General features: G+C 38.0%; 5 protein-coding genes across 5 annotated transcripts; 4 read left to right on the top strand and 1 right to left on the bottom strand.

The window, feature by feature from the left end:
• The first annotated feature begins 283 nt into the window (after nucleotides 1-283).
• Nucleotides 284-3,010, top strand: LOC110700063 (chitinase-like protein 1). Its single transcript, XM_021877565.1, has 3 exons — nucleotides 284-927; nucleotides 1,587-1,746; nucleotides 2,318-3,010. The coding sequence occupies exons 1-3, from the start codon at nucleotides 549-551 to the stop codon at nucleotides 2,730-2,732; spliced, it is 954 nt and encodes a 317-aa protein (XP_021733257.1). The 5' UTR covers nucleotides 284-548; the 3' UTR covers nucleotides 2,733-3,010.
• Nucleotides 3,011-3,123: 113 nt separating this feature from the next.
• Nucleotides 3,124-4,905, top strand: LOC110700064. Its single transcript, XM_021877566.1, has 3 exons — nucleotides 3,124-3,628; nucleotides 4,193-4,340; nucleotides 4,561-4,905. Exons 1-3 carry the CDS (start codon nucleotides 3,224-3,226, stop codon nucleotides 4,806-4,808), a joined length of 801 nt encoding a protein of 266 aa, XP_021733258.1. The 5' UTR covers nucleotides 3,124-3,223; the 3' UTR covers nucleotides 4,809-4,905.
• Nucleotides 4,906-5,131: 226 nt separating this feature from the next.
• Nucleotides 5,132-12,602, bottom strand: LOC110700117 (18.1 kDa class I heat shock protein-like). The gene is made up of 3 exons (XM_021877605.1): nucleotides 12,546-12,602; nucleotides 10,749-10,982; nucleotides 5,132-5,500 (listed from the first exon to the last, which is right to left on the bottom strand). Exons 1-3 carry the CDS (start codon nucleotides 12,600-12,602, stop codon nucleotides 5,246-5,248), a joined length of 546 nt encoding a protein of 181 aa, XP_021733297.1. The 3' UTR covers nucleotides 5,132-5,245.
• Nucleotides 12,603-12,804: 202 nt separating this feature from the next.
• On the top strand, nucleotides 12,805-14,683 carry LOC110700116. The gene is made up of 3 exons (XM_021877604.1): nucleotides 12,805-12,818; nucleotides 12,901-13,789; nucleotides 13,844-14,683. Exons 1-3 carry the CDS (start codon nucleotides 12,805-12,807, stop codon nucleotides 14,681-14,683), a joined length of 1,743 nt encoding a protein of 580 aa, XP_021733296.1.
• Nucleotides 14,684-16,991: 2,308 nt separating this feature from the next.
• On the top strand, nucleotides 16,992-17,366 carry LOC110700115. The gene has a single exon (XM_021877603.1). It carries the CDS (start codon nucleotides 16,992-16,994, stop codon nucleotides 17,364-17,366), a length of 375 nt encoding a protein of 124 aa, XP_021733295.1.
• The last annotated feature ends 4,405 nt before the right edge of the window (nucleotides 17,367-21,771 follow it).

The raw sequence follows: 21,771 nt of genomic DNA, 5'->3' as shown, positions 1-21,771 counted from the left end.
AATATATTCATATACATAAAAAAAAAATGTGATCTTAATAAAAATAATTTAACATTACACTTATCAAACACTTGTAATTACTAATAATTAACCATAAACAAGGAATGGAGCTGGCTGTCGGTGCTAAGGAGTTGAGTCGTCGCCTTCGCATTACATTACATTACATCTTAAAATAAAAAAAAAAAAAAAAAAAAAAAGAAATATACTAAAATTTCAACCAGCCTGTCTTTAAAGCTAAACTCAATAAACCCATCAACTCAAATCTCCACCGTTGATCTCTCTCTATTGTCCAATCTCATCAACTCCGACCCCACATTCCTCTTTCTCTCTCCTACTTCGACAACCATAGCCCACCTCCCAATTCCTTTCCTTCCTTCTTAACACACACACATTCACTCTCTCTCCTCTCTTCCCTTCCACCCTACTCAAGATCCATAACACCCATTTAAAGCAATCAATTCAATTCTCAGTTAATCAATCATTTTCTCTCTCTTCCTTTTTAATTCATCTATCCAACCTCACAACTTATTGTATCATTGCTAGTGAAGATGTCGGCATGGAAGGTGTCGGCGGTGGTGTTGGCGGTGGTGTTAATGACGGGGTTAGCGATGGCGGATATGTCGGAAGAGACGAAGGTGAAGAAGGTGAAGGGGAAGAAGGTTTGTACCAGAGGATGGGAGTGTACTACTTGGTCTAAGTATTGTTGTAATGAGACAATTTCGGATTTCTTTCAGACTTACCAATTTGAGAATTTGTTTGCTAAAAGGAATCTTCCAGAAGCTCATGCTGCTTATTTCTGGGATTATCAATCTTTTATTACTGCTTCTTCTTTGTTTCAACATCTTGGGTTTTGTACTACTGGTGGTAAACTTATGGGTATGAAGGAGCTTGCTGCTTTTCTTGGTCATGTCGGCAGCAAAACTTCATGTAATTTCTCAATCTCTTTGTTTATTTATTTGGTTTTGATTAATTGATTTTGTTGAATTTTTTGTTTTCATTTGGTTTAATTGATTGAATTGTGGTCTGTTTTGATATAATCTTATGATCTGTGAATGGTTTTGTTGTTTGATGTTGTTGATGATGATCTTTGGTTATAATTTATAATGTGTCATTGTTGGGTTTGTTGATATTTGAAGAAGAATTATGATTGTTGTGAGGTTCTAAGGTGTGGGGTTTGATTAAGTTTACTGTTTTTGAAAAATTGGATTGATTATGCTAGAACTACTTTGGTGTTTTTATCTAAGTAGTGGAGCATTTTGATGGATTATAACATTGTAGTTGCTTCAATTGCTAATTTATTTAGCTAAAGAAACGAATTGTTGTATATAGGATGGTCAGAATTGGTCTGAATACCATAATTCAAAGCTAATTTTTGCCCAGTATTTCTCCAATCTTCGCGAGGTTGCTAATTGTGCTATATGATTTTATTATATTAAGTTGATGCTGACTTTTATTTGTGTGTTGTTTGGTTTGAGAATTGCCTGAATGATCTATTTGATATCTATATTCTGTTTACAATGGTTTTTGCTGGAAATTTTGCATTGTCTTTGATCAAATGAGGCTTAAAATGATGTTTTGTGTATCAGGCGGCTATGGAGTTGCCACTGGTGGACCATTTGCTTGGGGACTTTGCTATAAAAGGGAAATGAGCCCAAGCCAATCGTACTGTGATGACAGTTACAAGTATACTTACCCCTGCGCACCTGGCGCTGAATACTACGGCCGAGGGGCTATTCCCATTTATTGGTATGTGTAAATTGCAGCATTCATTTTGTTGCTCACTCCTTTATGATGCTGACTTGTGCAATTTTCATTTCCTGAGGTGAATTCTATTTGAACTATGAATTTACCTATTATTATCAGTTTGATCTCCCATGAGTGTTTAGAGGACTGTTTGTGTGCATGCTCTAGCAGCCTGTGAGCTTCTGTTAGATCTGACGTATGTCTTATACCTGTCACACTAGATATTTAGACATGCTGATATGGTTTCCTCTTACTATTAATTAAAGCTTAATTTTAGCTATACCTTGTCATCTCTCCCCTATTTCCCTCCCCAAAAACAAATTCAATGCTTTATTTGATGACGAGTTATTGGCCAAAAGGCTCAGTTTAGATCATTAAATGGATGACAAGTTAGATCATTCAGGCAAAATAAAGATTCAAGTGATAATTAGATATGTTACAATTTTCTTTCTTTTTTAATTAATATTTTGCTTGATATGATGATGATCAATGACTACGTAAAAAGAAGGTAGTATACTTGGCATATATATTTTATGAAATGAAAATATTAATCATTCTGATGCTCTTTTTCTAGGAACTACAACTATGGAGCTGCTGGTGAGGCACTAAAGGAGGATTTGCTAAATCATCCAGAGTTCATCGAGCAGAATGCTACACTTGCCTTCACAGCTGCAATATGGAGGTGGATGACACCATTGAAGAAGGGACAACCGTCAGCACACCAGGCTTTTGTTGGTGATTGGAAGCCTACCAAGAACGATACTTTGTCTAAGCGTGTCCCTGGCTTTGGAGCCACCATGAATTTATTGTATGGAGATGGTGTTTGTGGGAAGGGTGATGTCGATGATATGAACAACATCATGTCTCACTACCTTTACTACCTTGACTTGTTGGGCGTTGGCCGAGAAGAAGCAGGGCCCAGTGAAACGCTCACCTGTGCTGAACAAGTTCCTTTTAACCCATCGAATCCTGGGAGCTCCTCCTCTTGAGTGTTGGCAGATACTATGCTTGTTATTGTATTCTTTTTGGAATCGATTCTCTGCAGAATCCATTGATATCAATAAGCTAAGGGTCATTCTTGATGTCATTGTTACTTGTAAGGTGGTGCATTTTTATTATTCGTTTAATATGAAGTAGTCTGTTCAAGTTTGAAATGAATATCTGGTCTTGCCGCTATTATACTGTAGTTTTATAAAATGTGTTTATGATGTAATTTTGTCGTAATATCACAAGGTTGTGTAAAACGATTTTGAACAGTAAATGTCGATATTACAGTGTTCTTGTATTCAAATCCTCAGTCCGTTGTTATATTGTCTTAACTGGCTTCTTGTAGTATTACTAGCAGCTAACGCAACTAGCATTTAAAATATCTGTCTTATGTCTATTCTGCCTTTGGTTTCACCACAAATACTCCCATGAAATATCCCATTTTGTGGTCAGCAAGGAAGTGAGGGGACAGAAGGAAATCAGGACCTAAGCAATGCTGTGTGTACAACATAGACAAGCTTTCGCCTCTCCTGGTTTGCTCCCCTTTTCTTCTCACCATCTGTGTTGTGTCGTTACCTGCAGTTGGAATGTTCACAATCCTAATATACCCGTCATTGGGCTGATCAAATGCAACATTCCTGATGCTGGAAGAGCTAAATGGCATCTGCCCAGATCCTACCGTTCAATCTCCTTCGAGGATGAAGAAGAATCAAGTCTTGACTCTAGCTCCGATCATTTTTCGAGGTTTGAAGAAGCAGTGAAGCTGTTCAATGGAAGGGAATACTATGCATGCCACGACTTGCTTGAATCTCTTTGGTTTGATTCATACGACCCTCTTCGTACCCTTCTTCATGCCCTCCTCCAATGTGCTGTTGCTTTCTATCACCTCTTCAACCAGGTGGGTTGCATCTTCTTAATCAAAATACAGAACTTAATAACAATCGCATCTTTAAATACAAATCGCAATTATAAAATTAATAAAATATAATTTTGTTCATAGACAGAAAATGTGCTCTACAACTTAATTTAAGTATAGAACATAGCTGTTATTGTTCAGAAATTTAACTTGCAAATCCCTCACACACTTGCAGACTGTGCCCCAAGTAATTTAAGAAACTTGTTTTGCTATTTGAAGATCAAACATACATAGTAACTCCCTCTAATTGGAATTAGTTTTCAGACTGTTCTAACTCCCATCATCCCGACTCCCATACTTGCACATGACAAATTTTGACAATCATACCCTTTTGGTTAGTTCATTTCTTTTCATTTTGTTACCTATGTGATTCACTTAGTTTATGCTTCGGCATATCAGTAAATTCATCCATAAACCATTACTATATTTAGACACTCTAAATAAATATACAAACACGAAATAGTATGTGATATAAATTCTAGAGGTAAGGATTACATAAACTAACAGGTCACAGTTGAATTTTGACGAAACAAAATGGGCATGCAGAATCACAAGGGTGCAATGATGGAGATGGGAGAGAGTCTATGCAAGCTTCGAAAGCTGAATTTTGAAGGGGGGCCTTTTCATCAATTTGAACAAGAGCTCTCTACTGTCCTGAATTTCATCTATCAAACTCAGTTGGAGCTTGCTGCGTGTAAGTTCTTACATCGACTCTGTTTAATCTGTAATAAGGCACACACATGACACATTCTCCAGCATTTTTCCTTGATTCCCCTCCCCACCACCTCTGCCTCCACCCCAACTGTCGCCACATCCTTGGCGGAAGACTTTCCCGGCCTCCTAGAGAACTATGTTGCATTACTATATTAATTGTGCAGCAGGATGTATTTTTAATATGTTGAATAATATAACAGGTACTGAAGACTTTTGTCTGACAATGGAACAAACTGAAAGATCATACCAACTTCTTGAGGGGTATGGTGCAGGGCAACGCCTGTACTTTCTTGAAGAAATCGACGATGATGATCACAACAATCACATTACATACCTTGTCTTTGATCCTCAAAAAAGTTACGGTGCCACAAGCCTTCCTCCAACAAAGGTTAAACTTCCTATCTTGGAAGCAACTCGAAACCATCTCATGTCCTTTGAAAACTATTAATCAATTAGTCTTTGCAAAGATATTAGTTTTTACACTTATGGTTATGAATTAAAATCATTTTTCAAGTTTCAATGTGAATTTATCTTTGATGGAGTAACTATTTGCAGGTTTTGTGTACATCAACATTACTTTATTAACTGAGTCATGACTTGGCTAAAATAGATATATATATATATATATATATATATATATATATATATATATATATATATGCAATTGATGTGAAAAGCCCGAATTGTATGTTATCAAGATACCAACAACTCAAAATAAACTTGACAAGATTATATTAAATCAATTGGAAATATTCACTTAACCCAAAATCTCAAACACTCGACACATTATATTATATCACAGTACATCAGCATCTTTATTATTTTTCATATATTCTACAATGCAAGATTATCGATTTCAAACCAAGACCTTATAGTGTCATCTCATTATTTCTCTTCAATCTCAATCACTTTCTTGTCAGGATTCTTCATCTCTTGTTTAGGAATAATCACCTTAAGCACACCATTCTCCATATTAGCCTTAACTTCATCAGCCTTAGCATTCGCTGGCAGTTGGAATCTCCTACAGAACTTACCCCTGCTTCGCTCAATCCGGTGCCATTTATCCCCGTCTTTGGCAGCCTCGGAACCCGCCTCCCGGTGATCAGAGGCACCACCTCTATCCCCACATATTTGGGGACCCTTCCTTGATCAACCTCTTGTTAGTAGATAAGCAAATCAAACGAAAGTACTTATCTCAATGTTGTGTAGACCAATTGACAATTGCCGCGTCGTGGTAAACCACTGACCTAAAAGACGATTCCGCGCTACCCCGATGTAGTAGACATCAAGCGGTCGCCCTCCAGGATAAGCACGGCGCCGGAATTTGTGTGCACTCACAAACCCGACTGGAATTCAGAATACTTGCCCAAAAACCGAAAGGATATATTTTAAGAGAAGGTAAGAAGTTAAAGATGGATGGTTTTTGTTGTCATATCTTTCGGAGGTAAATAAGGTTGATTTATAAGGCAATGGAGGGAGTAAAAGCAACCAGTAATTAAGGGGAAAATGGTCATCAATCAAGTGGTGTAACATCCACCCATTAATCCCCAATAAGAGCTAGCTTTAATCAACATTAAAAGGGTAACGACTAGTCTTTAAGTAACATCTTTAATTAGCAATAACGCCCATTAAATTAGCAATAAGAGGAAGCTAAAATTAAGGGATTCCAATATCCATTAAATCCCAACAGTCAAAAGAATAAACACCGTAACTTTCTTGGTTTTACTTCAAGAACTTTCAACAATCCCCCACAGGTTCGAAGAAGTGAAAAGAAAGAAAGAGAGAAAATTGGTTTTGGGCAAAACAGAACAATTGCATAAGTGTCAATATCTCGCGACTTGAATTAACACATAGTGGACATCAAGCTATGATCCCTCACCTACCAAGTGACTTTCATCTTGAACTTAATAGGGAGTTAGGGACCCGTCACTTTGAGCCACACAATTGAACATGTATAATATTCTGAAATTCCGCGAATAAAAGTGACGCATTATACTGGCCATACGTCCAGCCTGGATGCTCATAGGTGCTCTAGAGTATTAGCCCACCCAATACTCATAGGAAGTGGCCACACTTCCACACCTAAGTAGGTGAACTCCATCAAGTGTGAGCTACAACACACCTCCAAAAATATGGATATGGGTTCATTAAGAGCCGTATGCTCAACCTCCTTCTCATTTGTAGCTAAGCACAAACAAACATCTAGAGATAGACAAATAAAATAAAAACTATGCTTCCGAATTATTAAATAATGTTCCCCTTTGAACTCATGGTGAGTAGGAGTTCACTATTTCACAATTCATACAACGGGCTTTAGCCCCATCTCTTCCGATGTTTCCAAAACTAGTTTTATACATTGACCTTTATTAGTTAACGGATCCGTAACATTCCTTTCAGACTTTTATGTAATCTAGTGATATCACCCCATTCTACAGATCATTTTTGACATCAACCATTATAGGCATGGTTCAATCAAAAGTAACCACAACATGCAAATCACAACAAATTCCCCTACAATAGGATATTTGCAAGCACATTTGCTCAAAAGAGCCATATACTCTTGACTATCTTGCCTCATAACCTATCAATTCAAGAGAAATAAATTAGATTATTCCAAAACAAACATAGCAAATTAAAACAAGGTTGCTTTGCACAATTTCCAAAAAATAGCTCCACCACTTAGTGGTGTAGACATAACCGCTTGAGTTTAAACTCTTCGTTGAACTCCAAGAACTCATGGAAACTTGCAATAGAGCAAACTCTAATAGTTTGTACTTTTGAAGTACCTATGGAACCTTCTCAAAACTATCTCATGATCATTGCTCGAGTTAAGAGTATACTTGCTTAATCTACTTACAAAATAAGAAACGTTAGATTAAGCATAGTTCCCAAGAAACATAACACCAAATGGACACAAATTGCTCCATATGATCAATAAGATCAAAAACTTTATATTGTAGCAATGACTCATCCATCACAAGTTTAGCCTTAAAGACTTCCAACAAAACTCAGTGAATTAGCAACAAAATCCATAGAAGAAATATCAAGCATTACAAATCTAAGGAAAATATTGTCAAATTCTACACATAGTTAGACATAACCTAACTCATAGTCAAACGACTTCATCCACAGAAACAATCACTCATGCCATTTCACTAGTTTAAAGTTGATACTCTAAAGACATAGAGATACCTAAACAATCTTGTAAGACAAACTCGATTAAAAATTATCTTTAGCTCAATTAACCACTTTTAGGCTTTGCATTAAACAATAGAAAATTCTAACATTAATGCCTCTCATTCCTACTAGATTCAAGTAATCCAGCTTGGATATCTAACCACTTGAAACATAGTAATAATACACATATATGCTCAAAGACAATTTATTCAATAAAGAATCAATTAGAATATGCAATTTATCAAGCAAAAACTAAGCAAGACTTTGAGTCCAACACTGATTATTTATTACTTCCCCCACATTGGACAACAAAGTCCGATTCAAAACCCTTACCAGTGCACCCACATTCTCAATGAATGAAATATTTGGATATAAAAACCTCCTTCCAAAAATCACATGGGGTCTTTATTAACATAGATTTCATATACAGAAAACGCATAAGTTTATAAAACATGCAATGAACCCCCACATGAAAAGGACAAGGTTCAAATACCAAAATAGAGCATAAACAGATATATGGTTGGGAAAAAAAAAATCACAACTATGTCATAACACTGGGTATAATAACATATAAGGTGGACAAGAGCAGAGATCTTAGAAACATTGAATTAATCAAAGATAATAATTCAACAATACCTCAAAATATTAACTCCCAAGACACCATATAAAATTCAAGGCATTTACAAATTACTCATGCTTTATTCATAAAGAATTATAACACAATAAAGAGTCAAAGGCGGTAACAATAAACCATCATAAAATATTGGAAAATCGTAGTCTATTCCCAAAATAATTTACTCGAAAATTCTCCAAAGAGAAAGCCATACAATCTCCTTAAGTAAAATTATCACATAATTTCCCTTCACAAAACTCAACAAGTTTGATAAACATGTTAAACCGAGGATAAAGTAATGAGATCAATTGAGTTATGAATAAAGTTTCTCAATACGAGTATTTCATATCATGGATTCAAGCAATTGACATATATAGTACACCTCAAATCCATACTCAATACATACATGAATCATGATAAAAGTAGTACTCAGAGTACATACATGCACCTAAAAAAATGTTAAAACATTGCTCAAAAGCATCCTACTGAATAACAAGTTACTCCACAAAATGTAAAACCAATAAATTAAAGGTAACTGATTATGTGCAATATAATGTCATACTCATAAAATATCGACATTATAACTTTTACTTTCTATTAATCATTTAACAAATATTTAATTGACAAATTCAACATTCAACGTACTTTGTCAACACCCACAAAAACATATATTTGTTAAGATGATTACTAGGAATTAAACCAGATGATAAACATAATAACACGAGACTTGGTTTAAAATGAACCTCCCTTGAATTAAATCAAGTAACATGTGTGAGACCTTTATGAGATGTCTAACCGTCCTCGTTGTAAATAAGGGCCGTAAGATGTCATCATAATTCACTAATCTGAGCAGCTAGTGAGAATCCAACCGTTGAAAAATAAGCCTCATGTGCCCCAAACATACTCCCAAAATTTCAGCGCTAACCGACCAAGGATGACCTTTGATCGGGGGTCATCTTTGGGGCTGCTCCCGAAAATCCGCGAATTACGAACAGGTCCTAAAGTCTCAAAATATAGCATATTAAAGGCATTAGAGAACATCAAAAACTCCACAAAAATCGAGTCTAGGGAACATTATAACACTCCGTTATGTAATCATATAAGATTGCAACTAGTTATATTGCAATGTATATCAACAACATAATACCATTGTCCAATTAAAAATAAAGTAACCCATATTGCAATATTAGTAATATTACAAATTAACAATATGATGAACCCATCACTAAATAATTAGTGAGGAAAATCAACTCAACGCATCATACAAACACAAACCCACGTGCAAACAAACCAAAGTCTATTAAACCATATCCACCATATAAAACCAAAATCAAACCAAATTAGAAGTTACAAAATTTTAAAGGAATATATGGAATAAATAAATAATCCCCAAACCAAGCAATTGCAAATAAAAACAAAAGCATTGTTAAATGATTATTAGTGACAAAAGCTTGTAGCCCTTTCCCTTCATCATAATACGAAGTAGCAAAAATCTATGTAAATAAAACATTAAGACAATAATTTGCGGCAAAGAATACCATGAAATTCAGCCAACCAACCACTGCAAATTAATAATCATATGTATAGCATGAACACAACCTATATAAGCAAATACTATTATAAACCGTAATAAAGATTGCTTGATAAATCATGATAGCAACAACAACATTATACTCAACAAAATAAATTGGTCAGTGAGGGTCGAGCGGAAACGAGAAAGATAATCCTAGCTAACTAATACCAATATACCATATTAGAATTATATTCCGTGAGTGATATCCTTTGCACTATTGGCAAAAGGCAATCTATACAATCTACCAAGCTTATCACAAGCTACTGACATAGCTACATTTTAGGCAACAGCTAATTACAAAAATATTCTAGGCTATAATCAAGTAACCGATATATATACAAAGATATATTCTTGACTAATATATCTTAACAGTCAGAATAAATCAAATCACAACATTGTCTAAATATGACATATCAAAAATTCAAATATTTAGAAATCATATCAATCGTATTTTAGATTGTTAGTAGATAAGCAAATCAAACGAAAGTACTTATCTCAATGTTGTGTAGACCAATTGACAATTTCCGCGTCGTGGTAAACCATTGACCTAAAAGACGATTCCGCGCTACCTCGGTGCAATAGACATCAAGCGGTCGCCCTCCAGGATAAGCACGACGCCGGAATTTGTGTGCACTCACAAACCCGACTGGAATTCAGAATACTTGCCCAAAAACCGAAGGGATATATTTTAAGAGAGGTAAGAAGTTAAAGATGGATAATTTTTGTTGTCATATCTTTCGGAGGTGAATAAGGTTGATTTATAAGGCAATGGAAGGAGTAAAAGCAACTAGCAATTAAGTGGAAAATGGTCATCAATCAAGTGGTGTAACATCCACCCATTAATCCCCAATAAGAGCTAGCTTTAATCAACATTAAAAGGGTAACAGCTAGTCTTTAAGTAACAACTTTAATTAGCAATAATGCCCATTAAATTAGCAATAAGAGGAAGATAAAATTAAGGGATTCCAATAGCCATTAAATCCCAACAGTCAAAAGAATAAACACCGTAACTTTCTAGGTTTTACTTCAAGAACTTCCAACACCTCTATCTTGACATCTTTCGTAACACCGGGAAGATCAACTATAAAGAGATGATTCTTTGGTGTTTCTTTCCAATCTACTGGGCTGTTTAATACAGGACATGATTGAGCTGCCCAATAAAATGGATCCCAATTCTCAAGTGACATGTTCTTCATGTTTTCTACTAAATTGCTCTCCAATGACATATTTTCAACCTTACAAAGAACACAATCTAGAATCTGTTAAAGTTGTGAAGTATTAAAATTTTTTGTTAGTATTATATTCGACAACTTGAATAGGTTTATAAGGAGGAATTCTATTTATACAAGTGATTATCAAAGCAATGTAACAAGTCCTGAACTTTCTTGACCATTCTAGTTGTTGGTAGTATTATTAAATTTAACAAGGTTAAGGTGGGGTAGAAAATGATAAAATAATGGAAATGGAGGTAGTATATTCTATATTGTATCAAATGTAATAGAATTGATATGTAACTTAGGGGTGTACACCGGTCCAAAACCGGACCGGACTTGGACCGGACCTGTTTGGACCGGGGACCTGAATTGGGTAATTATGAGGACCGGGGACCGGACCTGAATTAACAGGTCCGGTTCCGGGCCAGACCTGAAAAATCAGGTCCGGTCCGGGTTTGGACCTGAATGGACCTGTTTTGTGTCTTTTTCGTTTTTTTTTTAATACAAAACCTGTTGGACCTGCATATGGACCTGTTTTGTGATTTTTAGACCTGTTGCATAATTTAATAATCACATACAAACCAAAATTATCAATTACAAAACTACATAAAGTCTATAAAGTCCCGATTCTCAAACACCAAAAATACAAATGAGTCCACCGAAAATACAAATAAGTCCACGAAAACTCAGTTTCAATTTTTCAGAGTTTGGTTTTCTTTTTTTTTTTTTTTTTTTTTTTAATTACGATTTTCCCGGGTTTCAGGTCCGGACCTGAAAACCCCGGGTTTGGACCGGGTCCGGACCGGGAACCTGGATTTTTAAGAACCGGGACCGGACCTGAATCAACAGGTCCGGGTCAGGTCCGGTCCGGTTCAGGTCGGTTCAGGTCCGGTTTTAGGTCCGGGCCAATTTTTGTACACCCCTAATGTAACTAGTACAAGATGTTGCAGGTATTGAAAAATGGTGTAAATATTATTGTAAGTTGAACTGAAACAAGGCTTATTTAAAGTCAGGTTCGCTTCTCTGTTGGGCCCGTATTAATATACGACCCAGTATACAAAGGGCACCAATCCAAGATCAAAGAATTCCGCAAAATAGACAAAACGACTTGATTGGAACAAACAAGGAAAGCAGGATCAAGAGTATCAATCAAGAAGATACTTGCCAAGAATACACCTACAGAACAGGGAACAGAATAAATCAAGAAGATCCTCTACATTTCGAATATATTCTGAATATTTATGTAACCCTAGGAATCCCTAGGTATAAATAGGAAGAGTTAGACATTATAACATTCATGTACGCTCGCACATAATTCAATATAAACTGTTACTCTACTCTTATCCACGGATTTGTGTCCCTGCTGAACAAGGAGGCTTGTCCTTATTCAGTATTGTATCTCTGAACTCAATCTCTTTGATCTCATCGAATACTTATTGCTTAATTATTAGTTATTTAATGCTTTATTATCATTCTTAATTTCTTTATATATTATTGGTGGAATGATTGTTATTACCCCTCAAAACCTAGCAGATTCTTAGATGTCCTAGCTGAGATTTGCCTAAACAATTTGGCGCCCACCGTGGAGCTGATAATCAATTAACCTACCAATTCATCAAAAGCCGAGACAATCACCATGACTGGACAACCAGTACCCTTTACCATTGCCGAAATCAATGAAGGAATGAACGCATTCCGTCAAACCTTAGACTAACAGAAAAGCCAAATCTAAACATTGTTGGCCCAAAAGGTCCAAACCGAAGCCAAACTCACCAGCTTAACCAAACAAAATGAAGCCCTCCGTAGCCAAATACAATCAGTTGCATCTAAAACCGTTAACACCGGAAAAAGCACCGAAAGTATAGCCATGCACCTTGATATGTATGGAACCTTCCACACCCCTAACGGGGAAAAAGGATCTATCAGCAAGGAAATTCCCCTAGACTATATTCTCTGGATGCAGAATTCTCAAGAAGGATAGACAAGAAGGAGCTGAGCAGGGAAAAATAGAGAAGGTGGTTAAGGAATACCTCAAGGCATTTGAGGCCAAGATCGCCAAAATCCCTGGAGTGCCAAAGCCCATGGAAGAAGAGGCAGCGGATGGATATATAGAGTCTCCTTTCTCAGAAGAGATCGCCATGGTAGAAGTGCCAAAGAGGTTTAGCACGCCCAACATGGCTATGTACGACGGAACAACGGACCCTGATGAGCACGTGTCCCTCTACATGCAGAAGATGATGACAAGCTCAATCCCTAGAGATATCAAAAAGGCTATCATGTGCAAAGGCTTTGGAGCCACATTGTCAGGTCCCGCCCTAACTTGGTTCATTAATTTAGATAATGGGACAATTCGATCTTTTGTAGGAATGGTGAATCTATTCAAGATTCAATTTGCTAGTAGCAGAAAAATTGAAAAGCAATCCTCAGATCTGTACCGTGTTGTGCAAAGACACGGAGAATCCTTGAGAGACTATCTTAACAGGTTCAACAGGGAGAAGATTGGGATACACAAATGCGATGCTCCTACAACAATTGAAGCATTCAGAAGAGGGTTGCTGGACCATAGTGAGCTCTACAAAGAGTTGACCAAATATCCCTACACGACCTTCGAGGATGTACAAGCCAAAGTTATGGCTCAGGTTAGGTTTGAAGAAGATGTCTATGCAAGAAAGACCCCGAAGCCAGATCGCGAGCCAAGAAGGAACAAAAATTTTCCCAGGAGAGACCATCGATTCAAACCGTATCAGCGCTCCCGCTTTGATGAAGGATCAATCAATGTTGTTGAAGAAGAATTCTCAGACAGGAGGGAAGATCCTGAACTTCCAACTAAATTGCATGAGTATTGTTTCAATGTTAACCCTGCATGAGTAATTAGGACCCTGAACAAGATGGGAGACACCGTGTAGTGGCCTAGAAAGAGTGACAGGCCTGGAGAAAAGAAAGACCCATCAAGATGGTGCGATTTCCATTCAGATATTGGCCATACAACCGATGAATGTGTCGCGCTCAGAAAGGAGGTTGCTTACCTGCTGAAGAAAGGATATCTCAAAGAACTTCTGTCAGATAGATCCAAAGCTCCGGGAAGGGAAAAAGAATCAAAGCAAGGAGGCCCCCCACCTCCTCCTCCAATTGTCAAAACCATCTGTTTCATATCAGGAGGGTCAGAAGTATGCGGCTTAACATATTCAGCAGCGAAGCGGCATGCGAAGGAAAGCAATAAAGATCAGCCCGACAGAAGGGAAAAATCAAAAGCGGACATTCCCATCATGTTTGAAGAGAGCGACGCAATAGAAGGCCATCATGACGGTCTAGTGATTTCACTCCCAGTTGGAAATTGTATGATCAAGCGAATCCTTGTTGATAATGGAAGCTCTGCAAACATCATCATGCTTGATACCCTGAAACATATGAACATCGACGAGAAGAACATCATCAATAAGTCAACAATGCTAGTAGGATTCAGCGGGGAAACCAAGAAAACAAGTGGAGAAATAACATTAGCTACCTATGCGAAAGGAGTCAACTTACAAGTCAAGTTCCTGGTGATTGACACTTTGTCATCATACATTATAATCCTAGGCAGACCATGGATACATGAGATGAAGGCCATCCCCTCCACGTACCATCAAATCATCAAATTCCCTACCAGGTGGGGTATCCAAGAAATCAGAGGAGATCCTAAGGAAGCCAAGGAATGTTACAAGATCGCACTAAAAGCAACATCTGCAGAAAAGAGTTCAGCATAGCAATCAGAGGGTCAGCTGGGCCAAGAGAAATTGAGCATAGTAGAACAGGAAGCCACGGAAGTCCAGCTGAACCCTAACCATCCAGATCAAAAGGTCAGAATAGGATCAGAATTGAATTCAGATCTCCGTCAGCAAATTTATGACTTCTTGGAAGAAGAAAAAGATGCGTTCGCTTGGACCCACAAAGACATGAAAGGCATCTCCCCAGATGTGATCACTCACAAACTGAACGTAGACCCAATGCATAGACCAGTAAAGCAAAAGAGAAGGAAATTTGCGCCAGAATGGAACAAGATCATCAATGAGGAAATTCAAAACCTATTGAAGACAGGGAAGATCAGAGAGGTGAAGTACCCAGAATGGCTCGCTAACGTGGTGGTAGTCAGAAAAAAGAACGAAAAATGGCGAATCTGTATTGACTTCACAGATATTAACAAGGCATGCCCAAAGGACCCGTTCCCTTTACCTCACATCGATGCCATGGTAGACGCAACAACAAGGCACGAGCTGCTATCCTTCATGGATGCATACAGTGGGTACAATCAAATCCTCATGCATAAAGTCGACCAAGAAAAAACTGCTTTCATCACTAGTCAAGGAATCTATTGCTACAAGGTAATGCCTTTCGGATTGAAAAACGCAAAAGCAACATATCAAAGGTTGGTGAACAAGATGTTCGAGGAACAAATTGGAAACACAATAAAGGTTTACATAGACGACATGGTAGTTAAATCCAAGAAGGCAGATGATCATGTCAGAGACCTTAGAGAAGCCTTCGCCATCCTGAAGCAGTACGACATGAAGCTAAATCTCACGAAATGCACATTCGGAGTACAGTCAGGAAATTTCATAGGGTACATGGTTACGCAAAGAGGAATAGAGGCCAGCCCAGATCAAGTCAAAGCCATCCTGGACCTGGAGCGACCAAAGTCTAAGAAGGATGTACAGAGCTTAACAGGAAAAATTGCAGCACTAAACAGGTTCATCTCAAAATCTTTCGACAAGAACAGAGCCTTCTACGAAGTCCTGAAGAAGACAAGGAATTCAAATGGGAACAAGAGCACGACGAAGCATTTCAGAAGCTAAAGGAGTATTTGGCCAACCCATTGATACTCTCTAAACCTAAGGAAGGGGAGCCCCTCCAATTGTACCTCGTAGTGTCAGAAGGGACGGTCAGTGCAGTCCTCACAAGAGAGGAAGACAAAGAGCAATTTCCCATCTATTACGTAAGCAAAACCCTACTCAGTGCAGAAATGAGGTACGCATCCTTAGAGAAAATTATTTTAGCCTTAGTTACTGCCTCAATAAAGCTACGCCCATACTTTGAAAGTCATCCTACACGAGTACGAACCAACTATCCCATCAAAGCCATCATGAGAAAGCTAGAAATGTCAGGGAGGATGGAGAAATGGGCCCTACATCTGAGCAGGTACGATATACAATCCGAGCCCAGGACTGCAATCAAATCACAAGCCTTGGCCGACTTCGTAGCAGACTTCAGCCCAACCCTTAAGGAAGAAGCACAGAAAGAAGTACTGCATTACAAGAACCAAAGGCTACACAGAAATGGATGCTCCATACAGATGGCGCAGCAAACTTACGTGGTGTAGGCCTAGGAGTGGTACTGACATCATCGCAAGGAGATAAAATAGCACAAGCAGTAAGGTGTAATTTCAAGGCCACCAACAATGAAGCCGAATACAAAGCACTAATAACAGGGTTAACTGTCGCAAAAGATATGAAGATACAACACCTGGAGGTAATTTTCGACTCTTTGCTCATGGTAAATCAAATCAATGGGGAATACGCAACAAAGGACGTTAGGATGACAGCTTACATAGAAGTCACATGGAAGCTCATTAAGGGATTCAAGATAGACCAGGTACCCAGAAACTTGAACACTGAAGCAGATGCACTGGCAAACTTGGGATCAAATATTAACCCAGAAAAATTTGGAGCTATCCCCCTAGTGCACGTACTCTCTCCAGCCATAGAGAAAGAATCAACTATGAACGTCTACGAAGTTTAATCAGACTCTACAGAGGAAGAGGACGGTAGCTGGACTAAACAACTGAAAGAGTACCTCTTAGACAAGACAGTACCAAGAGGGAAAGTAGCAGCTCAAGCACTCACCCCGAAAGCTTCAAAATATTGCCTAATCAGCAGCGTACTCTTCAAAAAGTCTGTAGCTGGTCCCTTCTTACGATGCTTAGAGAAAGAAGAAGCACGGCAGGTCCTACAGTCCCTACACAGCGGAGAATGCGGAAATCATTCAGGAGGAAGGAATCTAGCCAACAAGGCTCTAAGAATGGGATACTATTGGCCCAGCATGAGAAAGGACGCTGCAGAATTTGCCAAGAAATGCTTAGCATACCAAAAACACGCACCTTTGACACACAGACCGTCAGAAGAGTTACATCCAACGCTGACGCCTTGGCCATTCATGAAATGGGGAATGGACATAGTGAAACTGCCCCCGTCATCAGGGCAGAGAGTGTATTTCTTAGCAACGACAGACTATTTTTCAAAATGGATCGAAGCAGAAGCTTACAAGGAAATCAAGGATAAGGCACGTCATCTCATTCATCAAAAGAAACATCCTAAGTTGATTTGGAGTGCCAGCAGAGATCATTACAGACAACGGGTCTCAGTTCATCAGCAACAAGACCACGAAGTTCTGTAAGGAGTGGAACATCTCCCTCATCATGTCCACACCGAGATACCCGCAAGAAAACGGACAGGCAGAGTCAAGTAACAAAGTCCTTATAGGCAACATGAAGAAATGACTAGAAGGAGCGAAAGGGAAGTGGGCAGATGAACTACCCAACATACTATGGGCAGACAGAACAACTCCAAAAGGTGCCACAGGTCATACCCCATTCTCATTGGTGTATGGATGCGAGGCAGTAATCCCAACAGAAGTAGAAGTCCCTACAGCAAGGTACGGGTTGATGACAAAAGAAAGAAACCAAGCGGAACTAATGCACAGCCTGGACACAGTGGAAGAATTAAGGGAAGATGCAAAAATGAGAATGGTAGCATACCAGCAAGAAGTAGCAAGGTCCTTCAACAAGAACGTCAGGGCAAGAGTCTTCAAATTAGGAGATTGGGTCCTCAGGAAAATGTACGAGAATACTAGAGAAGTAAACGCAGGAAAACTAGCACCCAAATGGGAAGGACCATACGAAATCATCAAGGTAGTAGGCAACGGAGCCTACAGACTCAAGAACGCAAAAGGAAAAGAGGTACAAAGAAGTTGGAATACATCACATCTAAAACTCTATCATTTCTGAAGAACAAAGGTACGTAGTTATCATTTAAATTTTGTTTTCTTTTTACAAAAATACAAAATACAAAAAAAAAAACAAAAAAAGCAACGAAAACACAAAAAAAGAAGAAAAACAGAAAAACCAAAAAATCTCCAACAGCCAAAGGCAGCACGACATGTACTCTTCTTCACCTAAACTTTGTCAATTCAATTTATATTCACTACGAGTACTGACGTTGGCATCGGAGGGCCATTGGGGAAATCCACGGCCACCCCTCACCCAATTCTGTTTTGCAAGGACGAACAAGCTACGCTACCATACAAAGCAAAAGAAGGCGATAACCACCTATCCCTACAAGAAGCGCCAACAAGGCACTATCAACACAAACTTGTAAGCAATATTACGTACGTACTACAACTGTAATACAACCGTAATACAGCTGTAATAAAAATGTGATGCAATAAGAAATACAGGAACAACATAGCAAAAGAGGTTAAAATACTTAGCAACAAAGTAAGCAAATCATCCAGCTGCAACAAGGCAGCACAAAAACAACACAAATTATGCACTAGAGCAGTAAAAACAAACATTCTCCAAAAAAAAAAAAAAAAAAAAAAAACTTAAATATTGTTCACAACTAGCAGGTGACACAACACCATGGAAACTAATACTCCCTAGTGTTATCAACATGGACCCTCTCTTCAGCAACAGACTTGGAATCCTCAGGACCATCCTTGATATCCTCGTTCATGGGAGAATCAACTTCTTCATCAGCATAGGCTAGCAGCAAGGTACCAGGAGCAGCAGTCCCTGCAGGGAAAGTTTTCTCAAAGGCAGACTTCTCAGCATCATAGTCCCATGCCCCATGCTTCCCCTTCTGGTAATCCTCCATCATCTCTAAGCGCGCCTTTCCAAAATAATAACTAGCCACATTAAGAGAATCTTTTGCAGCCTCCTTCAAGGTACCCTTCAACCCATCTCGATCTGCAAGGCACTGCTTGTACTTGGTCCTTTCAGCCTTCAAAGCATCAGTGGCAGCCTTATACTTATCAACAAGGGCATCATGTTCCTTCTTCATAACATCATAAGCTTGAGTGAACTCTGACACCTTGCTCAATACACCAAGGCACGACTGAAAACTCTACAGAATATCACAACAAGGTCAAGAGACGCAAAGGGGCACCCAAACTGATTTTCTGATTTTTTTTAAGGGAGTATACTATACCTAGAAAGACCGTGCGGCAACCTCTTGAGAAAGGTCAGCGAAAGTCTGTGAAGAGCAAGTTACCCACATGGGGAGCCAAAGAGTCATAAGAGAAGTCAGCAGCATCAACGTCAGTAGGGATTCAAGATTCCTCTTAAAGTTGGTACGAGGAGGAGGTGGAGGGGGAGCACTCCTTAGAGGCTTCACATTAGCTGGAGCAGGGACATCCTCTGAACCCTTAAGAGAGGCCCGCGACCTAATGCGACCGAAGATAGAAGAAGAACTAAGTAGTTCATGAGACCTCAACGACCGGGAAATATCTACACATTGCAAAAAAAAAAAAAAAAAAAAATTCAAAAGGGAATACAGCAAAAAGTACCAGGTCTATAAGAGACAGTAAAACAAATTATAAAACAAACTTAACAATGCATACAGATCAGCCCATAAAGAAAAAGCAAAACAAGAGGACGATAAAATTTCCAACAACAACATAAAGAATGTAATCGATAGTATAAGGATAGCATAAAACCCTCACATCAAGTTCTATACCCAATTTCACACTCAGCAAGTCAAGAATTCTCAAAACCCTCCAAGTTTGGGACAATAACTGGCAAGGCGAGACCCTAACCCTAGACAGAAATTGACGAACAAGGGGAGAGAAAGGGAAGGTATGCCCAATCACAGAGGGATACTCGAAAAAGCACACCCAACCAGGGGCAGTCCAGTGAGCTCTTTCCCTAGAAGATGGAATTTTTACCACCACTCCATTAGGAAATCGCGCAACTGCATCAATCTTTTGAACCTCCTCCCTTGTCACAGTGGAAGGATAAACATCCTTAGCATGGAAAACAATCTGCGCAACCAAAGTCGGCTTCTTCACACCTTCATCCACCCCAGCAAACACCACTCTTACAGTACCATCCATCATAAAAACGCAAGAAAAATAAAGAAGCGAAGAAACAGAGAAGAACAGAGAAGCTAAGAGAGAGAAAGTACCTCATGAAATTCGAAATTGGGGCAAAGAGTAAAGTGATTAGACATAAGCCTGCACACCCAATAAATAATGAAGAAAGAAATAAACCGCCCTTCACGGTTACCGAAGAAATTGCCTTAAAACTGCCACCACGTTCCTTATTTTTGTTAACCGTTGAAATAATTTCTAAAATTCGAAAATCCTTCAAACGGCTTCTTTAGGTAATTTTCACCTTCAACGCTTGAAAATAAAAATTAGGGGCAAATGTTGGGCCCGTATTAATATACGACCCAGTATACGTAGGGCACCAATCCAAGATCAAAGAATTCCGCAAAATAGACAAAACGGCTTGATTGGAACAAACAAGGAAAGTAGGATCAAGAGTATCAATCAAGAAGATACTTGCCAAGAATACACCTACAAAACAGGGAACAGAATAAATTAAGAAGATCCTCTCTATTTTGAATATATTTTGAATATTTGTGTAACCATAGGAATCCCTAGGTATAAATAGGAAGAGTTAGACATTATAACAATCATGTACGCTCGCACATAATTCAATATAAACTGTTACTCTACTCTTGTCTACGGATCTGTGTCCCTGCTGAACAAGGAGGCTTGTCCTTATTCAGTATTGTATCTCTGAACTCAATCTCTTTGATCTTATCGAATACTTATTGCTTAATTATTAGTTATTTAATGCTTTATTATCATTCTTAATTGCTTTATATATTATTGGTGGAATGATTGTTATTACCCCTCAAAACCTAACAGATTCTTAGATGTCCTAGCTGAGATTTGCCTAAACATTCCCCTTGTTTTAATTGAACATAAATTGTTTTTATCGATTATATTAAAACTTGATTCTTCAAATTGAAATATAGTATTATCACCATCAATCTTCTTCCATTTACTACTCCGTATCAGTAACTCCTGTCATTTTTTAAATGCAACAGTTTAACTCGTCTAAAGTTTAAGGTGGGTGAGTTGAGTATCAAATATTATGCTTGAGGTGTTTGAAAGTTAGGTATGTGAGAGAATATAAATAATACTTCGTAGCATAAAGAGTATGAGTATGGGTGTAGAGAACATGTAATGAAAGAGATATTATGCACTTGTACCAGTTGTATAAGGTAAGGCAAAAAATGTTACAAAAAAACAGTCATTTTAAAAAAGTTATACGAAGTACGAAGTTTGTATTAAAGATGATAAAGGGAGTATGTCTTACATGTTACAACATTTTTAAATTTGACAAAATACATTTTACGATAATCACACATACAACTTTGATTATTTTGGTCATTTATAATTTACAAAATTCATTTAAAATTTGTTCCATTTTTTATCCAAAACTTAGGATTTTATACAAAAAAGGAGGGGTAGATAAGATTTGAATCCATAAGTTGTAACTTTAACCAAAACTAAAAACTTAGGGCTTGTTTTGTATCGCAGTGATTTTCTGTTTTTTGTTTTGTTTAGTTTAGGGTTTTTTTTTTTTTTTTTAAATAATATGATATAGTACCCATGTTTTTTTTAGTTGACATGGATTCCTTTTTAGAAAGTTTTTTTTTTTGGTTAAGAGTCTGTTTTTTTCACCTTATTTACACTTATATATCATGTGTAATAAGTTCTAAAAAGTCCA

The sequence above is a fragment of the Chenopodium quinoa genome, unplaced genomic scaffold (genome assembly GCF_001683475.1).
Source record: "Chenopodium quinoa cultivar QQ74 unplaced genomic scaffold, ASM168347v1, whole genome shotgun sequence".
NCBI classification, from domain to species: Eukaryota; Viridiplantae; Streptophyta; class Magnoliopsida; order Caryophyllales; family Amaranthaceae; genus Chenopodium; species Chenopodium quinoa.
Note: the sequence above shows the minus strand (reverse complement) of the source record. Positions and strands in the feature narration are given on the sequence as shown.

Excerpts from the sequence above, each read along its gene's own strand:
- LOC110700063 (XM_021877565.1), top strand. The coding sequence starts at position 549 with ATGTCGGCATGGAAGGTGTCGGCGGTGGTGTTGGCGGTGGTGTTAATG. Across the intron at positions 928-1,586 it reads TGTCGGCAGCAAAACTTCAT|GCGGCTATGGAGTTGCCACT; the intron begins GTAATTTCTCAA and ends TTTGTGTATCAG. Across the intron at positions 1,747-2,317 it reads GGGGCTATTCCCATTTATTG|GAACTACAACTATGGAGCTG; the intron begins GTATGTGTAAAT and ends CTCTTTTTCTAG.
- LOC110700064 (XM_021877566.1), top strand. The coding sequence starts at position 3,224 with ATGCTGTGTGTACAACATAGACAAGCTTTCGCCTCTCCTGGTTTGCTC. Across the intron at positions 3,629-4,192 it reads TCTATCACCTCTTCAACCAG|AATCACAAGGGTGCAATGAT; the intron begins GTGGGTTGCATC and ends ATGGGCATGCAG. Across the intron at positions 4,341-4,560 it reads TCAGTTGGAGCTTGCTGCGT|GTACTGAAGACTTTTGTCTG; the intron begins GTAAGTTCTTAC and ends ATAATATAACAG.
- LOC110700117 (XM_021877605.1), bottom strand. The coding sequence starts at position 12,602 with ATGGTAAAGGGTACTGGTTGTCCAGTCATGGTGATTGTCTCGGCTTTT. Across the intron at positions 10,983-12,545 it reads TCTCGGCTTTTGATGAATTG|ATTCTAGATTGTGTTCTTTG; the intron begins GTAGGTTAATTG and ends CAACTTTAACAG. Across the intron at positions 5,501-10,748 it reads AGGTGTTGGAAGTTCTTGAA|GGTCCCCAAATATGTGGGGA; the intron begins GTAAAACCTAGA and ends TGATCAAGGAAG.
- LOC110700116 (XM_021877604.1), top strand. Across the intron at positions 13,790-13,843 it reads TGCATGAGTATTGTTTCAAT|TGGCCTAGAAAGAGTGACAG; the intron begins GTTAACCCTGCA and ends GACACCGTGTAG.
- LOC110700115 (XM_021877603.1), top strand. The coding sequence starts at position 16,992 with ATGGGATACTATTGGCCCAGCATGAGAAAGGACGCTGCAGAATTTGCC.